This window comes from Gymnoscopelus microlampas (assembly GCF_963454915.1).
Source record: "Gymnoscopelus microlampas genome assembly, chromosome: 19".
Taxonomy (NCBI): domain Eukaryota; kingdom Metazoa; phylum Chordata; class Actinopteri; order Myctophiformes; family Myctophidae; genus Gymnoscopelus; species Gymnoscopelus microlampas.
This window is the reverse complement of record NC_139956.1, coordinates 47,192,321-47,212,066: the sequence shown is the minus strand read 5'-3', so window position 1 is coordinate 47,212,066 and position 19,746 is coordinate 47,192,321. Positions and strand designations below refer to the sequence as shown.

Here is a 19,746-nt window from a genome sequence, read left to right as displayed (position 1 = left end):
CTCCTACACGGCCGCTGTCTTCCCCGATAGAGACACCACCGTCCCAGGCAGAATCCCTGACACTGCTCTAGGGGTAACACATCGCCGGTGCCTTACCCATTATCCCTAAACCCCTTCTTGTTACTATTTTTTTTAAAAACATTTCCAATAGTTCAAATAGCCAATCTACAAGCTCACAACGTGTCGATGTAGATTGGCTAGTTGAACTATTTGAAAATGTTTTTAAAAATAGTAAAAAAAAGTCTAGGGATAATGGGTAAGGCACCGGTGAAAATAAGGCCCCTAAGGCCCCATCTTGCTATTACTATTTTGAAAAACTGTTTTAAATAAAAAAAGTTTTTCAAAATAGTCAAACATGACAAAAGAGTTTAGGGATAAGGGGTAAGGCGGTGCCCAAGATAGGGCCCCTAAGGCTAAAAACAGCTCCAAAGTGGTTGAGTTACAGGCTGATTAACATTAGAAACAGTGGAAAAAACTATTGTAATTGTACCCATGCAGTCCTACTGCAACATAGACTACTACAGCACTGGGACTGAGTGAACCGCACCATGCTGTGTAAACGTCAAAACCATGTACTGTATCTCCATTGCTTCCAGCCACATCTCCAAAGCGTTTCCTCATGGACCCGCATTAACATTTTGCAGGGGGAGAAAAAAAATCCCGACGCACATTTTGCATGTCTTTCATCTTCAGCCAAAGTGTCAAAGAATTCACAGGTGAACTCTGGGAGTTGAATGTGATAAATAAGAGCTTTTAGCTTTCAGAGCCTTGTGGACGTGTGGGTGTAAAGGCTGTCACAGGGTTACAGTGTTGTGTGTGGGTGGAATGTCACAGCCTGTCACAGGGTTAGTTAAGCCTAGTGGAGACAGCATCGCTCTGCACTTTGAAAAACATTTTAGCATTGACTTGCTGTGCAGTGCTGTTGAGAGAAATAAGCAACCTGGTCTAGGAACAGAAGGCAAAAAGAAGCAAAAGGCCACATGAGCACTTTAAACCTATATATTGCTATTTGAAAATAGCCGATTGACAAGATCACAACGTGTTGCGTTGCGAGCTTGTAGATCTGCTATTTTCTATAAAGATCTTGAAATAAAATATAAAATGTTGGAATATTTTTTAAACATTCTAACAACACTCTGGTACCAGGCTCCCTGGCACAAAACATTTTCAGATGGGGGGCTAGGGACAAATACATATTAATTTGGGGGGGGGTCCATATGACAATATTTGACAACCACTGGTTTAAATGATAATTAAAAATCACACCCTGTGTGAAGGAAGCGGTGCCTTTGATGAGCCCCGTATTGATGTTGTCATCAATATTTGTTTATGGGACAGACACACACCCGGACAGACACACGGACACACAGACAAAGTCAGATATAGAGCGGTTGGCACCGCTAAAAAATGTGGAAGCAAGCCCAAATAAACAACTACACTTTAGAAACAAGCCCAAAAACCTGAAAACCACAACTACCAATCATTTACAGGCAACTTTACAGAAAAATAAGCCCAAAGTCGCTTTTAATAAGCAGACATGGCACTGCAGAGAACAATATTTTAGATTTGAACCACTTTTATACTTGGATTTAATACTTTCTGCCGGTATTCGAAAATAGCAGATATACAAAATAACAATATCATAGCGCGTCATTTCGTGCCGCACTATGAGCTTGTAGATCTGCAATTTTTGAAAAATCTTGAACATTTGTGCAAATCTTTGAATATATGTATTTTTTAATATAACATTTTTTAACTCAAATCTTTGCTTCTGGTGGTCCCTGGATCAAAATATTTTGAGATGGGGGGGCAAAATGCATATAATTTTGGGGGTCCTTGACATGAAAAGGTTTGAGAACCTGCACTAATATAGCAACATACGTTTGTATGGATTTAGAAGACATTTGTAGAAACGGCCTCAGGTCTTAATGGGTTAATAGTCTCTTCTGGATCACCCAACCAGGCTCAGTTGGTCCTCGCAGGTGGCGTCACTTTGGCCAATCAAAAAGTAGTATTCACATAAATGGAGTGCAGAAAGAACAATGTAGTGCCTCAAAGAAACTAGGATGCCAGGTAAACAATGAACCTAGCATATGTCTAAACAACGCGATATCTAAGTCACATGCTGTACATTTGTGGTTGAGAAGAAAAAAAAAAGAAACACAAACACATGATTTCATGCAAAAAAAAACAGCAGGTGGCTGAAACCTCATCTATGAAATCATGTTTTGGTAAATCTCCTTATGAATGAAGTGAAAGTGAAAATAACAAATGCAGAAGTGATGTTTCTGTTGTAAGCGCATTATTCATATCTAGTGCCTCTATTAGCTCATCTAACAACACTATTCATATTCAGCATGTGGCTCTGGTGTGTCTGAAAATTAAACCTCTGTTGACTGATGGCGGAGGCAGACAAAAGAATATAATTATCCACACTTTTTCTCATCGCCCCTGATCCGTTAGTCTGTCTTTCTCTGACAGAAAGGAGATAGGGACATAATTAAAGGCATTGTGTTGAGTAATCACACACGCTACACAGTGAAATTCCACATTTGACTGTGAACTTGACAGCTCACTCTGATACATAAAGTCAAACCCTGCAATTGTATTCAATGTATCAGAAACATTATGAAAACAATCCACTTTCTTTCATTCATTCATTCATTCATTCATTCATTCTCTCTCTCTCTCTCTCTCTCTCTCTCTCTCTCTCTCTCTCTCTCTCTCTCTCTCTCTCTCTCTCTCTCTCTCTCTCTCTCTCTCGCTCTTGCTCTCTCTCCCTGTGAAACAGCAACGCCACAGAACACTTGCATCAGGGATTCTATTACTATAAATTAATGTATGAATATATTACTATTGTGTGTGTGTGTGTGTGTGTGTGTGTGTGTGTGTGTGTGTGTGTGTGTGTGTGTGTGTGTGTGTGTGTGTGTGTGTGTGTGTGTGTGTGTGTGTGCGTGCGTGTGTGTGTGGACGTTGAGATGGGGTTCAGGACAAAGAGATGGTAAAATATCATCGTAAAAGATTCTGTTTTGTCATTTCATTAAAGCTCTGGCAGGGAAACAGAACCAGACTCAATAAAAAAGTTAACATCGCTCCAGCGATTAAAATCCGTTCTTCCTGCAAATATATTAACATCATTATTCATTTGTCACGAGGCAGAGGGTGGATTATAGGGAAGGATGTTGTTTTTTTGGAGCTTAATATCTTCCATCTCATATTGCTGAGTTCACAATAATGTAATTGAGAACAACAATATTTTTCGGAACAGAAAAGAAGCCCAAAAGAAGCGACTAGGCCACCCTAACCCTACTGTAACTCTAACCCTAACCCTAACCCAGGTCACTTTAAACCTGCGGTATATACGCCGGCTATTTGAAAATAGCAGATCTACAAGCTCACAATGCGTCACGATGCGACACATTGTGAGCTTGTAGATCTGCTATTTTCCACCCCTGCTGGTGTCAAAAGGCAATTAATAATAATAATAAGGCTCCATTCAAGACGGGTTTTTGCCGAACTTTACACTTGATTTTATTACCCTAATAAACATTGTCATACATAGGCCTACTATATGCTTCCAAACGCTAGTTTAAAGTCTTCTTTCAATCATCATGATTATGCGTTTTGGTAAATTATGATCCCATTTATTTTTAAATTGATGATAAAGTAGGGTACGCTGTAGGACGGGCGTGGCTACCTTGTGATGACTTGATTGACAAGCAACACAACCAATAGCATTAATTCCCCACCCCCGCTCTGGTACCAACCAATAGCATTAATTTCCGAGTCAATAGGATATATGGCGGATTAGAAATTGCTGAAAAATAGGCTTAATTTACGGTCTGTAGAGTCAATGGGTCCATATTTTTTACTGTCTATGACACTGCCGGCTTGTGTATGCATGTCTTTAAATGGTGCATGTGTTGCACTGTCTCCTGTTTGTGTTTATTTAGTGTAATTGGTTGCATCTTTGTGTTGCAATCAGCTGCAGCTGTTAATGCCGTGTTTGGACGGACGGACGGACGGACGGACACACAAGGTCACATGTAGAACGGCTGGCACCGCTAAAAAAAGTAAATGTTTTCCCCTTCAACAGCAACGATACACAGAAAGCTGATAAGGACTTAATTACATTCCTTAGCAGATTAGTTCATTCTGCTTCATCACCACATTTCTTTAACCCCTGAAGATTTATTTATACACTAGAGGTTTGGGCAGCTACAGGGCCCTCACTTCTAGAGTTTGCGACGCTACGCGGCCCTCACACCTACACCTTTGTCAGAGTACCCGTTGTACCCGTCTGTCTGTGTTCCTTTTGTGTCCAAATATGGAGATGTCTGTGTCTGTCGGTCTACCTATGTCCCTTTTATACCCATATATGGAGATATCTGTATCTGTCAGTCCTTGTCCCTTTTATGCTCATATATAGAGATCGCTGATGTCATCAGTATAAAACCTTTTTTTTTTTTTTTTTTTTTAGCGTTGTCCTATAAGTGGGGTGTGACCCATGACCCATCCGTCGTGAAAATGTGTCTTTCCCTGTACTGTGATTGGCTGATGAGTATTCAGACCACTCTGTGATTGGCTAGCGAGACGCATGATGAAATTCATAACCTATAAATAAATGGATTTGAGTTTTTTTCAATTTTTTTCAAAAACATGTGAAACACGTTAATGGCACGTTGCACCATAGCGCTAAAACACGTGAAACACGTTAATGGCACTCAATGAGTTAAGAGACGTCAAAAGACGTCATTGGCACACAATGAGACAATGAGTTAAAAGTTCATATTTTGAACATATATTAGTTTGTATTTATTTATGAAGCCTGCTGTATGTCAAAATTCCATGTTGTTTGTAGCGAGCAGAAAGAAGCGGGTGAAATTCCACACTTTCACTTCACTGTGCAGCACATTACTGACACACCGTTTACCTGAGAGCTCACTTCTTAATAACTCAGGATATGTGCTTGTGGTACAGTGAACATACTTGATGAATCTTTAAAGTATAAGGGGGAAATGTAACAAAACAACGGAGGATGGTGATCTTTGAAGGGTGGATGCCCTCATGTGTCAAGCAATTGTTTGGTGATTGCTTTTGGTGCAGTAATGATCTTTTTTCTTTTTTTGCCTTATTTTCTTTAGGTATTTAAAAAGGTCTTAAAAGTCATTAAATTGTCACTTCACTGTCATCTGGGGATCCTGTTTCCCGTTTTGCGTCGCCGATGGCGCAAAGTACCGGGCCGACATTGTGAAACTGTGTGTGTGTGTGTGTGTGTGTGTGTGTGTGTGTGTGTGTGTGTGTGTGTGTGTGTGTGTGTGTGTGTGTGTGTGTGTGTGTGTGTGTGTGTGTGTGTGTGTGTGTGAATTGTGTGAGTAATGGCTGTCAGATGGTCCCTGATACAAATCCTTCTCTCTCCTCATTAGAGATCCTGTTGGACTTTAATTACAAGGTTAGGACCACTATAAACTTTCATTAAAAGGTTAGGACCTATGCACGCTGCAGAACTCCCCCCCATCCCCACCACCACCACCATCACCATCACAGCCAATAAAGACACAATTACGTGGCCTTGACTGACTGTCGCTACGCTACCTAGCATCTGTCTGACATCGCTTCACTACCTCCCCTCCCCTCCCCTCCTCCCCCCGCCCCCGCCCACACACACACACACACACACACACACACACACACACGCACACACACACACACACACACACACACACACACACACACACACACACATAGACTGTAGCTTGATGTGTTTCTCGCTCTATTTGACCACATTCACACAGTGAGACATTTTGGTTTCATGTCATACTCAGGGGGTGGGGTTTGATCGAAAGGATCAGACCCATCCTCATCCAGGAGACAGCCCAGCTCCTTATCAGTCATATCAAAACTTGACAACTGTAACTCGCTCCTTCCTGGCCTCCCAGCATGTGCACTTAGGTCCCTCCAAATGATCCAGAATGCTCTCTGGTCTCCAACCAGCCAAAATGTTCACGTGTCTTCTCCGCTCCCTCCATTGGCTCCCAGTTACTGCCCTGCACTGATGTTGGCCTTCTACCTTCTGGCTCCCAAACTGTGAAACAAACTCCCTATTGCAGTTAGAACTGCAGACTCACTCCCAATCTTCCGCCGTAATCTGAAGACTCACCTCTTTAGACTTAGACTCACCTCAGCCCGTAGCACTTGCCCTAAACTCGACGACCTTGCAGGCTTATGCAAAGGCTATAATGTAACTTAGATAGCATGGTATGTAGACAGATGCCAGGTCATTTGTAGACCTGGCGTCCTATAGTGTGTATAGTTTGATAAGATGATTGTGGCAGGCTATAATCAGACTTTAACCACGGTTCTAACTAAAGAGTTTGAGACTCTTTACTGGGAGTAAACAGGGCTAGGGGAGAATCAGATTAAAAATTACTTTTTGTAGTTCTCTTTCTAATTCAACAGTAATGTAAGTTTATTGTACCAAGGAAAGGACAATTCTGACGTATTATTGAATTATTGCCAGTCCACTAAATCCTGTAATTTAAAAATTGAAACTCTGCTACATATTGCCCTCTATGTGCAGAAAGAATAATTTGATACTCAGGTATAAGATCATTGTGCAGTGATGCGTACACATTACTGCATTGTATTCACAGCGGATTTAATGAGAAATTACTGAAAAGATTGCTGAGCAAGCATATATAGATGATGATAACTACGGTATGATTTCTGTAAATGTGGCAATCTAATATATGAGATATTAAAACTCTAATGGTCACAAGATAACAGTTAATTGTTACTTGAACACCTTAGACCCTTTATACTTCGTTGGCCGGGGTCCCCCAGGGATCTATACTTGGCCGCCTCCTGTTTTTTCACTCTTCGGCCGATCAACACATAAGCTTGTAGATATTGTAGATTTTCACAGAATGTTTTTCTATTTTTACAGCATGTTCGCCTATTATGCCCAGAATAGGGACACTAGGTTTTGTGTGGCTAGTGAGAAAGAGTATTATAAACAGTGATGTAAAGTTACTAAGTACATTTACTCAAGTACTGTACTTAAGTAACATTTTGAGGTACTTGTACTTTACTGGAGTATTTCCAATTGTCTATACTTTTACTTCTACTCCACTACATCTCAGAGGCAAATATTGTACTTTTACTCCACTATAATTATTTGAAAGTTTTAGTTACTAGTTACTTTGCAGATATAAATGATTACATTATAAAACATACATTAACCACTTTAGCCCTATTGTATAGGGCTAAAGCTCACAACGCGTCGCGGTTGTGAGCTTGTAGATCTGCTATTTTCAAACATTTTAGTACTTTTACTTTTGGTACTTTAAGGCTATTTTGATGCCAATACTTTTGTACTTTTACTCAAGTAACATTTTGAACACAGGCCTTTTACTTGTAACTAGTATTTTTAAATATTATTGCTACTTTTACTTAAGTAAAATATCTGAGTAGCCTACTTCTTCCACCACTGATTATGTAGTAATCTATTTGAGATAGTACATCTGTAATGGTCAAAAGATAACAGTTAACGAATATGACTTTAATTAAACATGGACATTGTGTCTTAGAAGAGAGCACAAACGTTCCAGAGGTCAAAGGAGGTCAAGGTCTGGCCGCCGTCTCATCTTAAAAAACATGAGATACAGGTCTCCATGGTGATGAACTTTGACCTCAACGCTTCCTGTTTATGCAGCATGTCAACTGTGACTCTGTGCATGTGCATATGCATGTGCTGTGTGTGTGTGTGTGTGTGTGTGTGTGTGTGTGTGTGTGTGTGTGTGTGTGTGTGTGTGTGTGTGTGTGTGTGTGTGTGTGTGTGTGCGCGTGGCCGTGCGCGTGTATGTGCGTGCGTGTGCGTTTGTTTGTGTGTCTGTGCGTGCGGTAGGGGATCACAAACAGTGTTCGTCAGCAAACGTGTGAATGTGTGTGTGTGTGTCTGTACATGAGTGTAGATTAATGAACGCATCCCCCAAATACCAAGGATTACAGCTAATCCCAGACATCGACCCAACAGAAGGGCTCTAATCTACAACTGGGAGAGAAAAGAAAAGTCATTTGAATCAAATCAAAACGCACTCCTGTCTGGTTTTCTCATTAACCCTTTAAGGCCGGGAAGGGAACACAACTGTGTCATTTTAAGATTTCTTTGGCTATTCAAAAATAGCAGATACACAAGCTCGTAGCGCGGCACCGAGTGCCGCGCTACGAGCTTGTAGATTGCTATTTTTTTGAAAAATCTTGAACATTTGTGCAAATCATTTTTAACTCAAATCTTTGCTTCTGGGGGTCCCTGGAACAAAATATCTTTAGATGGGAGGGGGTCCGCGGACATATACATATTATTTTGGGAGTCCTTGACATGAAAACAGTTTGAAAACCATTGAAAATATAGCAACATACAGTAAGTACAAAAAAAAAACTTTAAAAAACTTTTAGGAAAAAAAAACTTTGGACTTAGGATTTAGAAGACATTTGTAAAATCCCCAGAAGCAAAGATTTGAGTTAAAAACTTTCGCTTTAAAAAAAAAATTTGCACACATTTAAAAAAAAAATAGCAGATCTACAAGCTCGTAGCGCGGCACTCGGTGCCGCACTACAAGCTTGTAGATCTGCTATTTTTATAGAGCCAAAGAAATCTTAAAATGACACAGATGCGTTCCCGGTCTCAAAGGGTTAAAGGATGGTGAAGACATTATTTTTTAATTAAAGATTATTCTGTGGCATTTTCAGCTGTATTTGATATACATTATTGTACGTTGAAAGAGGGGCAGACGGTGAAGACGGCAACTTTAACACATGAAACGTAACCAGCAAGAACGACCTTAGGTTTGACCTCAATTTAAACTCCTCCATACATAAACATAAGAGCACGGCTTCGTCTGCACGCACACATGATTAAATCTAATCAAAAACTAACTCCTCACGCTGTAAAAACGCCCCTCTTTGCAAATCATGGCCACTATTGCCATGTCTGCTTATTATAAGCGACTTTGGGCTTGTTTTTCTGTAAAGTTCCTTTTAATAGTTGTTAATAGGTTGCGGTTTTCCAATTTTCTTTTTTGTTTTATAATTATTTAAGCCAATGGTTCTAACATATTTTCATGTCATGGACCCCCTTATTAATATGTATTTGTCCCTAACCCCCATCTGAAAATATTTTGTGCCAGGGAGCCCTGTAGCCTACCAGTTTTGTGTTTTTAAAATGTTTCAGAAATTGCCACGCGTTGTGAGCTTGTAGATCGGCTATTTTCAAATAGCCGATGTATATAAGTGCCCATGTGGCCTTGGAAGTAGCCTTCTTCCTTTGTTTATCGTGATATAGCAGCCATGTTTGTTTCTGACAGCATTCTAGCCTATTTGCGGCTTCATAGGCTCTATTCAGAGCAGCTATATTATCACTTCCTTCCCAGGTGTTACCAATTGATACTAATGAAGGCTCTGTTCCATTTAGTCTAGCACAGTGGTTTCCACGACCCCCATAACTCTGAGAGTGTACAAATGGAACCAAATGGACCCTTACGGGTCCATTTGGTTACGGGTCCATTTGGTTCCATTTGTACACTCTCAGAGTTACACACCTGTAAGGGGCCATTTGCAAATGACCGCAAATGAAGCCTATTGATCAGCAATTTCAAATCCGCCATCTTCTATATCGCGCCATATCGCATCATGTCCTATGACACCGGAAATGCATGCTATTGGTTGGGTAGCTTGTCAATCAAGAGCAGGGGCGGGGAATGAATGCCATTGGTTGTGTAGCTTGTCAATCAAACCATCCCGCCCCTCCTAGAGCATACCCTACTTTATCATCAATTTTAAAATAAATGGGATCATAATTTACCAAAACACATATCATGTTGATTGAAAGAAGACTTTAAACTATAGCGACTGGAAGCAATGTTTGAAGCAACATTATGACAATGTTTGTTAAGGTAAGATAATCAAGTCTAAAGTTCGTCAAAAAACCCGCCTAAAAAGAATCTGACACCAGCAGGGGTAAAACAGCGAACCTACAGGCCATTCATGTGAACTTTTACTTCCTACAGTATATAGACTCAATTTCAAAGCCGGAAGCTGGGCCCTTGGACCCACCAAAAAAAAGCACACACGCTTCATTGCGCACGCAGGTTTGGGCGCGCCTGTCCTCGGAATAGAGATGTATACCGATGTTCCTTCCCGATACCGATATCCATAACTTACAAATCCGATAACGCTGTGTAAAAAAAATAAACATACAAATACCATTAATAATTGTTAAAGTGCAGCTCCAAGTTAGTAGTAGGTAGTTTGTCACAAACTATCGTCCGGCCCTGGGGACAGTTGACCCTTTGTCATCATCATGACATTCGTCATCTCCCTATTTGGGCATATTTAGGCACAGACAGACGCCTCAAGCTACCTCTGCTGCCAACATTGACGACAACGTTGCCAAACAGCGGTTTTAGAGAGCCGCTGATCCGACTGACTTCGCCATCCATAAACTGCACTTCCCATTGATTCTCAGATATGCAATGGTCAGCTACACACACACACACGCACGCACGCACGCATGGACACACACACACACACACACACACACACACACACATTTTTGGAATTCATAGATATATGTCTAAGTGGTTTAAATGTTTACAGAGGTTTAACGTGAGATTCTCATAGACGTGGGTCAGATCAGGAGACGGCACAGAACGGAATGGACGTCTGGGCCCAGTTGACTGGTCGACGAAGCACATTCTCTTCCAAACCGTTTCCTTCGCCAACATCGACCATCACTCACCGCCCTAACAGAACAAGCCCCTCCCCCTTGTTTAACCCATTAAGACCGGGAACCGCATCTCTGTCATTTTAGATGTCTCTGGGCTATTCAAAAATAGCAGATATACAAGCTCATAGCGTGGCACCGAGTGCCGCGCTACGAGCTCGTAGATCTGCTATTTTAGAAAAATCTTGAAAATGTCTGCAAATCTTTGAATGTATATATATTTTTTACATTTGTAAAATATTTTACACCAGAAGCAAAGATTAGAGTATGATCTATGAGCTTGTAGATCTGTTATTTTTTGAATAGCCAAAGAAATACAAAAACATACACAGATCCTTTCCCGGTCTAATGGGTTATAAGCTGTTATTTCTCCACCACGCCCAGCTGCTTCCTCCAGTTCGCCCCACACACTCACTCAGCCATCATAGGGTTCAGAATGGCCGCGTTCCAACTAATTAGTTTACTAAACGTTTGGCGGGCAAAGCGGGCGAAGAGGAAGACAGATTGAGGGTGAAACGGGGCGACAGACACAATGTACCGCGGGAAAAAAAAAAAAAACTCGTTTACAGTTTCTCCTCCGCTGGGTCCCACTACCCCCCCCCCCCCCCCAAAACATCAATCAGACAAATGGGCTTTTGGGTTCAGCGGCGATTCAACCCACAAATTCTACCTGCTCCCTGCCGTCATGCTGTCCAGCGTCTGAGAGTGGACAACACACACACACACACACACACACACACGCACACGCACACGCACACGCACGCGCACTAACAAATTCCTAATTCCTTCCTTGTTTTTTAGGAGCAGCTGTAAATGAGTGGGTAGAGACAGGGTTCGTTCAAGGGTATTTTCTTAATCACTTAACCCATTCCCTGCCAAGAGTGCATATTTGCGTTCTTTGAAATCCATCACTTGCTCGCCAAGAAGGCATATATGCGTGATCTTTTTGGGGGGGAAAAGTCCACAAGAGGGCACTCTAACACAGCTCAGGAATGATCACTCGACACTCAAGAGAAGGAATAGACGGATGTGGCGTCATCCCAAAAAACATCACGTCCATCCACCCCAACGTTTAGAAAAACAACTAACTAACTGAGATTATGAATTGTTTCGATGAAAACCACCCATCTTCACCAGGCCATAGCTCCAAAATGGCCGATTGCGGTAGAAATGTTATTGTTCCAGTGGATAGACAGGACTCTACCCCACCCCACGGACACTTTAAAAAAAAAACATTTGTGTACACAACGTAGATCGTCTATTTAAGGTAATAAACGCTGGCAAGGGGTTAAAACAAACAATGTTTTAATATCAGGCAGTCAATGTGTTAAACGCTATAAACTTCATTGTGTCAAATAACAAAGATAGCCAATCTACAAGCTCTCAACGCAATAGTGGTGCGTTTGTGATGATGAAGCTCCAACGCACTTTCACATGTTTTCCTCAGAGATATCCCCATTGATGGCAACAGACACGGTGGACAGTGTCTGTGTGTGCCATCTCTCTCCATAAATGAATTACCATCTGGTTGTGTTTGTAGTTCCTCAGAGAGGCATTATAGCCGTTTATATCTCCTAACCTCATCAAAACAATATTTTCTTCAAAAGTGTCCACGGTGCGTCGCAGACAGATTGCAGAAATAATTGCTACTGCCAGTGGGACGGTGTTCGAGGTAATCGGGGACTTCAAATATCGTGTTTCCGCTTCGATAGAACAGGATCTGAAGGTCTGGAGGGCACTTTGTCCTTGACTTGGAATGCCTTGCATGGAATGAGGAGATTGTGGAAATCTCAGACGGGAGATGACCTCAAGAGACAGCCGTTTGTAGCTACAAATGGAGTGAGCAGTGACGGAAGAAGTATTCACGTGTTTTACTTAAGTAAAAGTATCAATACCCTACTGTAGAAATAGTCTGTTACAAGTACAAGTCTGGCATTCAAAATTCACTTGAGTAAAACGTACAAAAGTAGTGGCATATACTTAAAGTACCACAAGTAAAAGTACTCATTCAAAAATCACTTGAGTAAAAAGTACAAAAGTAGTGGAATATACGTAAAGTACCAAAAGTAAAAGTACTCATTGCAGAAGGTCCCATTTCACAAGTTTCAAATGTATAACATGTATCAAAATCCTTTAAAAAGAATCACACCCAGTGTGAAGTGGGCGGTGTGTGGTCATCACAACATGACTCACTTAAAAAAAAGGATCTATATATCTCTATATATCATCTATATATAGTCATTATGGCTCAGACATAACCATAAACAAACCCGATACACCCATATATAGGCATGTCATTATGACTCAGACATAACCATAAACAATCCCGATACACCCATATATAGGCATGTCACTATGACTCAGACATAACCATAAACAAACCTGATATGCCCATATATAGGCATGGATATATATACATGGATATCCAGTTGTGCGTATGTTGTGCATATATGGGACCAACCGACTTCAAACTTGGCGCGTCAGCAAGGACTCGAGGAAGTGTGGTGCCCGCCGTCGAGTCGTTTGGATATGCGGTTGTTCAGAACCGCCAATCTGACCGATATGTTCATATATGGGCATATGTGGATATCCAGTTGTCCAGAACCACAGATCCATCCAATATGCCCATATATGGGCATGGCAATATACAGTGTATGGGCATATACTATTGACATCAGAGATTTCCAGTATGGGCATAAAAGGGATACAGATAAACGGGCAGATACGGAGATCTCCATATATGGGCACAAAAGCCCGAACCTCTAGTACTGTTAAAAAACAGCCATACACACAACAACACAGAAGCATGTGAGGCCCTACTTATTGAGCAGCTATATGACAAGTGACACTACACATTCACTGCCGTAGCAGAATGCCAGCAGTGGCTAAATGGGAGAGGAATGATTTTTGTTTGTTTGCTGTTGTCTATTTCTCTCTAATGGGAATCAATGTAACAGCTGGTGTGTGTGTGTGTGTGCGTGCGTGCGTGCGTGCGTGCGTGCGTGCGTGCGTGCGTGCGTGCGTGCGTGCGTGCGTGCGCGTGCGTGTGCGTCTGCGTGTGTGTTGTACTCAAAGCTGTAACATCAGCAGAGACAGAGTGCTGAGCCTGTGGACTGACTATTTGACTGTGCTGTTTCTAAACCTATAAAAACACTCTTTACAATAGAGTTCTAAGTACTGTTCATCTTAATGAAATAAACGTAGAGGGTTCCAGCTGTGCACACATGCTCACACGCACGCACGTGCACACACACACAACTCGTCACTTCGTGCCACGCTAAGAACTTGTAGATCTGCTTTTTTTTTTTAATCTTGAAAATGCGTGCAAATCTTTATATTGTTTAAAGCGAAAACATTTTACTCAAATCTTTGCTTCTGGGGGTCCCTGGATCAAAATATTTTGAGATGGGGTCCAAAATGTCAGAGCAACACTGATATAAGCAACATACCGGTACGTCTCTCAGAAAACTGTCAGGATTTAGAAGACATTTTTAGAATCGGCCTCAGGTCTTAAAGGGTTCAAACATAAGATAAAGAGTCTCACACATGAGCGATGAGCGAGCGTGGGTGAGTTTGAACTCACCTCCTGTTGAAACTCAAACGGCTCCATGCGTGACACTTAGATCATACTGTACGACTTGTGTGAGAGTTTATAAACTGATTTAAATATAGTTTTGCTGTTGAACTTGGCCCCCAATTAACTTCGTTCTGCAAGTATTTTCTCATGCATGTGAGAAAAAACTAATTATAGGTGAAATAAATCCTATTGGGCTGAAGTATTAATTTTAAACACATGAACCCTCGCATTCCCTATTATTGTAGATCGTCTATTTTTGCTGGGTATTTAATGTAGAGCGTACACAGGAGGGGGCCTAATAAAGAGCCCTGGGTGACCCCGGTTAACAAAGTATAGGGTTTAAGTGGTTAAGGACGGATAAGGAATAAAATTGATAAATCGTTCAAGAAGGAGAAAAACATATTAGGACAGAAATATTGAAGGTTTGATGCAGTTTGAGCAGTTGTGGGATGTCTGCAATAGAGTTTTACTTTTTTGTTTTGTTTAATTTACAATAGATTTAGAAAAGCTGTGTGTGTGTGTGTGTGTGTGTGTGTGTGTGTGTGTGTGTGTGTGTGTGTGTGTGTGTGTGTGTGTGTGTGTGTGTGTGTGTGTGTGTGTGTGTGTGTGTGTGTGTGTGTGTGTGTGTGTGTGTGTGTGTGTGTGTGTGTGTGTGTGTGCGTGCGTGTGCGTGCGTGTGACACACACTGTGTTTTATGGCATCTCATTGAGACATCCTTGATGTTGACATCTCTTCTATCCTCCTTGTCTATACCTCCTGAACACTGTCTCTCCTTTCACCATTCAAACCACTGCTCTCTCTCTCTCTCTCTCTCTCTCTCTCTCTCTCTCTCTCTCTCTCTCTCTCTCTCTCTCTCTCTCTCTCTCTCTCTCTCTCTCTCTCTCCATCCACTCTAAATCTCCCCTCCTCCCCATCTTCTCTCATCCAGCTCTGTAGTGAATCATGTTCTTCTGTGTCTGTCTGGCTCCGTCGTCACAAATCTCTCCCTCTGCCTCAGTGGTCACCAAACTGCGGGTCTGGACCCCCAGGGGGATCCCCAAATTATTTTGGGGGGGCCCCAGATGATTAGCTTAATAATGTGCAACATTGTTTTCTCACTCAACAGTAAACAAACCAACATACAGTATAAGTGTATACAGGGTAGGCTATCTGCACATTATAAAGTGACAATGTAATGAATTTTAAGACATTTTTTAATACCAAATTGGCCAAATTATCAAAATATTCATTGGTGGAATAGAGTCAAACTAAATGTAATGCCTACAATTCTAAAAACTTGTCATGGTAGGGTCCCCAGTTCAAGTATGATTATTTTGGGGGGTCCCCAGTTCAAATAATATTTAAAAAATGGGGGGGTTGCGGCCTGAAAACCGCGTGAACCCTTGCTCTACCTAAAACCTCTTTTTAGTCTTTGTCGTACCGCGGTGTCACCGGCTGAAAAGAGCGCATCCAAAAGCTCACAGCGCGTCACATCCATGACACGCTATGAGCTTGTAGATCGGCTACTTTTGGTTTGCAACGCCACTGTATGATAGAGCATAAATTAACCATAACCATAACCTCTCTCATAAAATCTCTCTCTCTCTCTCTCTCTCTCTCTCTCTCTCTCTCTCTCTCTCTCTCTCTCTCTAATGGTGCATTCTGTCACCACGCTCGTGTCAGTGTCGTCCTCAAAGTGTCTCTTTTTAGTATGAATATCAAAATACTCTTTTGGCAACATGTCAAAAAACGTTTTTCCACAATGTATTGTGTAACTTTATGTGAAAGAAAAAATGCCTCCCCCCAATATTTCACACTACGTGTGTGTGAGTCATTTGTGTCTTCTTCCTTCACTTTAACACATCCAAACATGAAGGAAGTGATTTATCTGAGCGCCGGAAAGTCAAGGTGTAGAGGACAAATTATAAGACGTTGAATGTGCTGTTACCTGATATATACCTTAAGTAAGTGGTTCTCAAACTTGTTCATGTCATGGACCCCCAAATTGACACTTATTAGCCGGCAGACCCCAAATAGAACATATATGCCAGGGACCCCCATAAGAGAAGATTTTTACGGCTCTAGCTGTGATTCTCAACCATTTTAATTTCAAGGTCCCCCAGTTTGACATGCATTAGGCTACGGACCCCCATTTAATGGCATTTCTATCTCTGGGACCCCAATTGATATTGTAAAATCAATGTTAAACTGACTCTGAGAAAATGGATCTGTACACTCTCAGAGTTACAGACCCTACGGGTCTATTTGGTTCCTAACTATCCATCATTTAGTTGGGGACTCCCTCAAGGACCTTTAGGACTTGATCTTTCTACAGCGTCACACAAAAGTATCGAAAGTAGCAGATCTACAAGCTCGAAACGCGTTGCAAAAAGCGTTGCGGAACGTGTCGCGAAAAGCATCGGGAATAGGCTCTATTCACAGCCATATTATGAAGACATTCACAGGTGTTACCAATGATACTAATGATGGCTCTGTTCCATTCTGGTCAAACAGAGTCAGGGTGCTGATATTGTGCATGTTGGCCCACTGGAAACACTCTGCTACACCAGTGGGTCTACAGTTGGGGTCCAGGGACCCTCATGGGTTTCCAAATGGCCCCTTACAGGTGTGTAACTCTGAGAGTGTACAGATGGAACCAAATGAACCCGTAAGGGTCCATTTGGTTCCATTTGTACACTCTCAGAGTTATGGGGGGCGTGGAAACCACTGTGCTACACTAAATGGCACAGAGCCTTCGTTAGTATCATTGGTAACACCTGTGAAGGAAGTGATAATATGGCTGCTGTGCATAGAGCCTATCGACGCTTTTCGAGCTTGATCTACTTAGTTTTTCATTTGAATCCTGAAAAGTAACAGTTTTGGACCTGTGAGGTATCCACCTGACAGAGACGATATACTGTATATCGTCTCTGTCAGGTGGAAACCTTTGAAATAAATCAATATGGAGAAACAAGGTTTCTGCCCGACAGGCGACAGGAGAGATTTGTTGACATCTTAGTGACATGGTCACTTCAGGACACCGCCCGCCGTCCAAGCAGAAATGTAACTCAGCACTATTCAGTGTAAGGACATCTTTAATCGATGGCTCCTGCTAACGCAAACTATCAGTCATGAGACGTTTTACGACGCTGATAAATTGTGTTTTTAAAAGGGACTAAATCGGACACACACACGCACGCACGCACGCACCCGCACACACACACACACACACACACACACACACACACACACACACACACACACACACACACACACACACACACTGGTGTAAATTAACTAAGTATATTTACTTAAGTACTGTACAATTTTGAGGTATTTGTACTTTACATGAGTATTTCCAATTGCCAATACTTTTATTTCTCGGATCCAAATATTGTATTTTTACTCCACTACAATTTGAAAACTTTAGTTACTAGTTACTTTGCAGATATAAATTATTACATTATAAAACACACATTAACCACTTTAGCCCTATTTTATACCTAGGCTATTTGAAAATAGCCGACACACGCGCGCGCACACGCACGCACAAAAATGTTCGCTTTAAAAATATATATATATTCAAAGATTTGCACACATTTTCACGATTTTTCAAAAATAGCAGATCTACAAGCTCGTAGCGCGGCACATGAGCTTGTAGATCTGCTATTTTTGAATAGCCCAAAGTGTAAAATTATGCTTTTTAGCTCAAATCTAAAAATGACACAGTTCCAGGTCTTAATGGGTTAAAACCAGGAAAGAATCTGTGTCAGATTTTAGCTATCTATAATATATATATAGCTGAAATCTAAATCTAAATCTATTATAGAACTCCGGTAGGAGACTCAACAAGTTATTGGCTTAGGAATGCGACAAAAACCAAACAACATGAATTCAAGGCTTCATGGGGTGTGTAGGCCTAATTGATAGAAAATAAGTATTTTTTGGGGTGAACTACTCCTTTAAAGGTAGGGTAAGTGATATTTTTGGGTTAAAACAAAAAGTATTTTGTTAAAAGGTTAAAATACTATATTCTGATAGTAATCAATCATTGCTATAGAGTGTGTGTTCAGTAACAGGAGTCTCCCGTCTCTCCAGCTCTTTAATAAACAGAAAATATTTGTTTCGGTAGGTGTCAAAATCTCAGCCAATCAGGAGAAAGTACCCATTTTTAAGCTAAATTTGTATAGTGTTCCAGTTCCAATTGTGTCTGCTCGTTTCTTAGTGTCATCACTTCCAATTTCACTTGTATAATCTATATCCTGATTGAGTTCTCTATCCTGATTGGATAAAATTGGAAATGAAACTGAAACTGAAACGAAAATGCATTTTCTGTTTAATAAAGAGGTGGAGAGACATGGTGGGAGACTCCTTTTACTGAACAAACACTCTATAGCAATGAGTACTATCAGAATATAGAGCTATTTAACACTTATTTTAACCAACGCAAATCACTTACCCTACCTTTAACTTAAACTGATAAAAACAAAACAAAAACATAACTAGAAAAAGTGCTCCTCGGAGCACAACTCTCCGCCGGCAGACTTGTGTTGGGAATTTTGGGAGTGTTCTACTTCTAGGAATATTCTACTTCTTATGCCGTCCTGTATCCCTCCTGTCTGTATAAGTGTCCTATCCGTCCTGTCTGTATAAGTGAGGGAGGAGCTGTTGAGAGTGGTCGAGGATACACTTGATGCACACTCGCTCAATGCGGAAGTGGAGAGCCTCCTCGCCTCCTCCAACAACTGTCCTATCCATCCTGTCTGTATAAGTGTCCGATCAAACACTTACACAGGTCCGTGTCCGCCATATTCGTCCTGTCTGTATAAGTGTCCTATCCGTCTGTATAAGTGTCCTATCCGTCTTGTCTGTATAAGTGTCCTATCCGTCCTGTCTATGTAAGTGTCCTATCCCTCCTGTCTGTGTAAGTGTCCTATCCCTCCTGTCTGTATAAGTGTCCTATCCGTCCTGTCTGTATACTGTAAGTGTCCTATCCGTCCTGTCTGTATACTGTAAGTGTCCTATCCGTCCTGTCTGTGTAAGTGTCATATCCCTCCTGTCTATGTAAGTGTCCTATCCGTCCTGTCTGTATAAGTGTCCTATCCGTCCTGTCTGTATACTGTAAGTGTTCTATCCGTCCTGTCTGTATAAGTGTCCTATCCGTCCTGTCTGTATAAGTGTCCTATCCGTCCTGTCTGTATAAGTGTCCTATCCCTCCTGTCTGTGTACTATAAGTGTCCTATCCGTCTGTGTAAGTGTCATATCCCTCCTGTCTATATAAGTGTCCTATCTGTCCTATTTGCCAATTATGTATCAGCCATGCAGCCATTTCGTGATGGTTCCTGTCTTACCTCACTTTGGCAGTGGCAAAGACACTGCCAAAGTGACGCCATGTATTTATACAAT

General features: G+C 41.4%; 1 protein-coding gene across 1 annotated transcript in view; it reads right to left on the bottom strand.

Moving 5' to 3' along the window:
• The window catches only part of LOC311034561 (netrin receptor UNC5D-like), a gene marked incomplete at both ends in the record, with an annotated part of 140,307 nt that extends 121,157 nt beyond the window's left edge, over positions 1 to 19,150 (bottom strand). Inside the window, one exon of the mRNA XM_084042441.1 lies at positions 19,132 to 19,150. Within this exon, the coding sequence (XP_083898567.1) occupies positions 19,132 to 19,150 (19 nt within the window). The remainder of the gene's footprint in view (positions 1 to 19,131) is intronic.
• Positions 19,151 to 19,746: the final 596 nt, after the last annotated feature.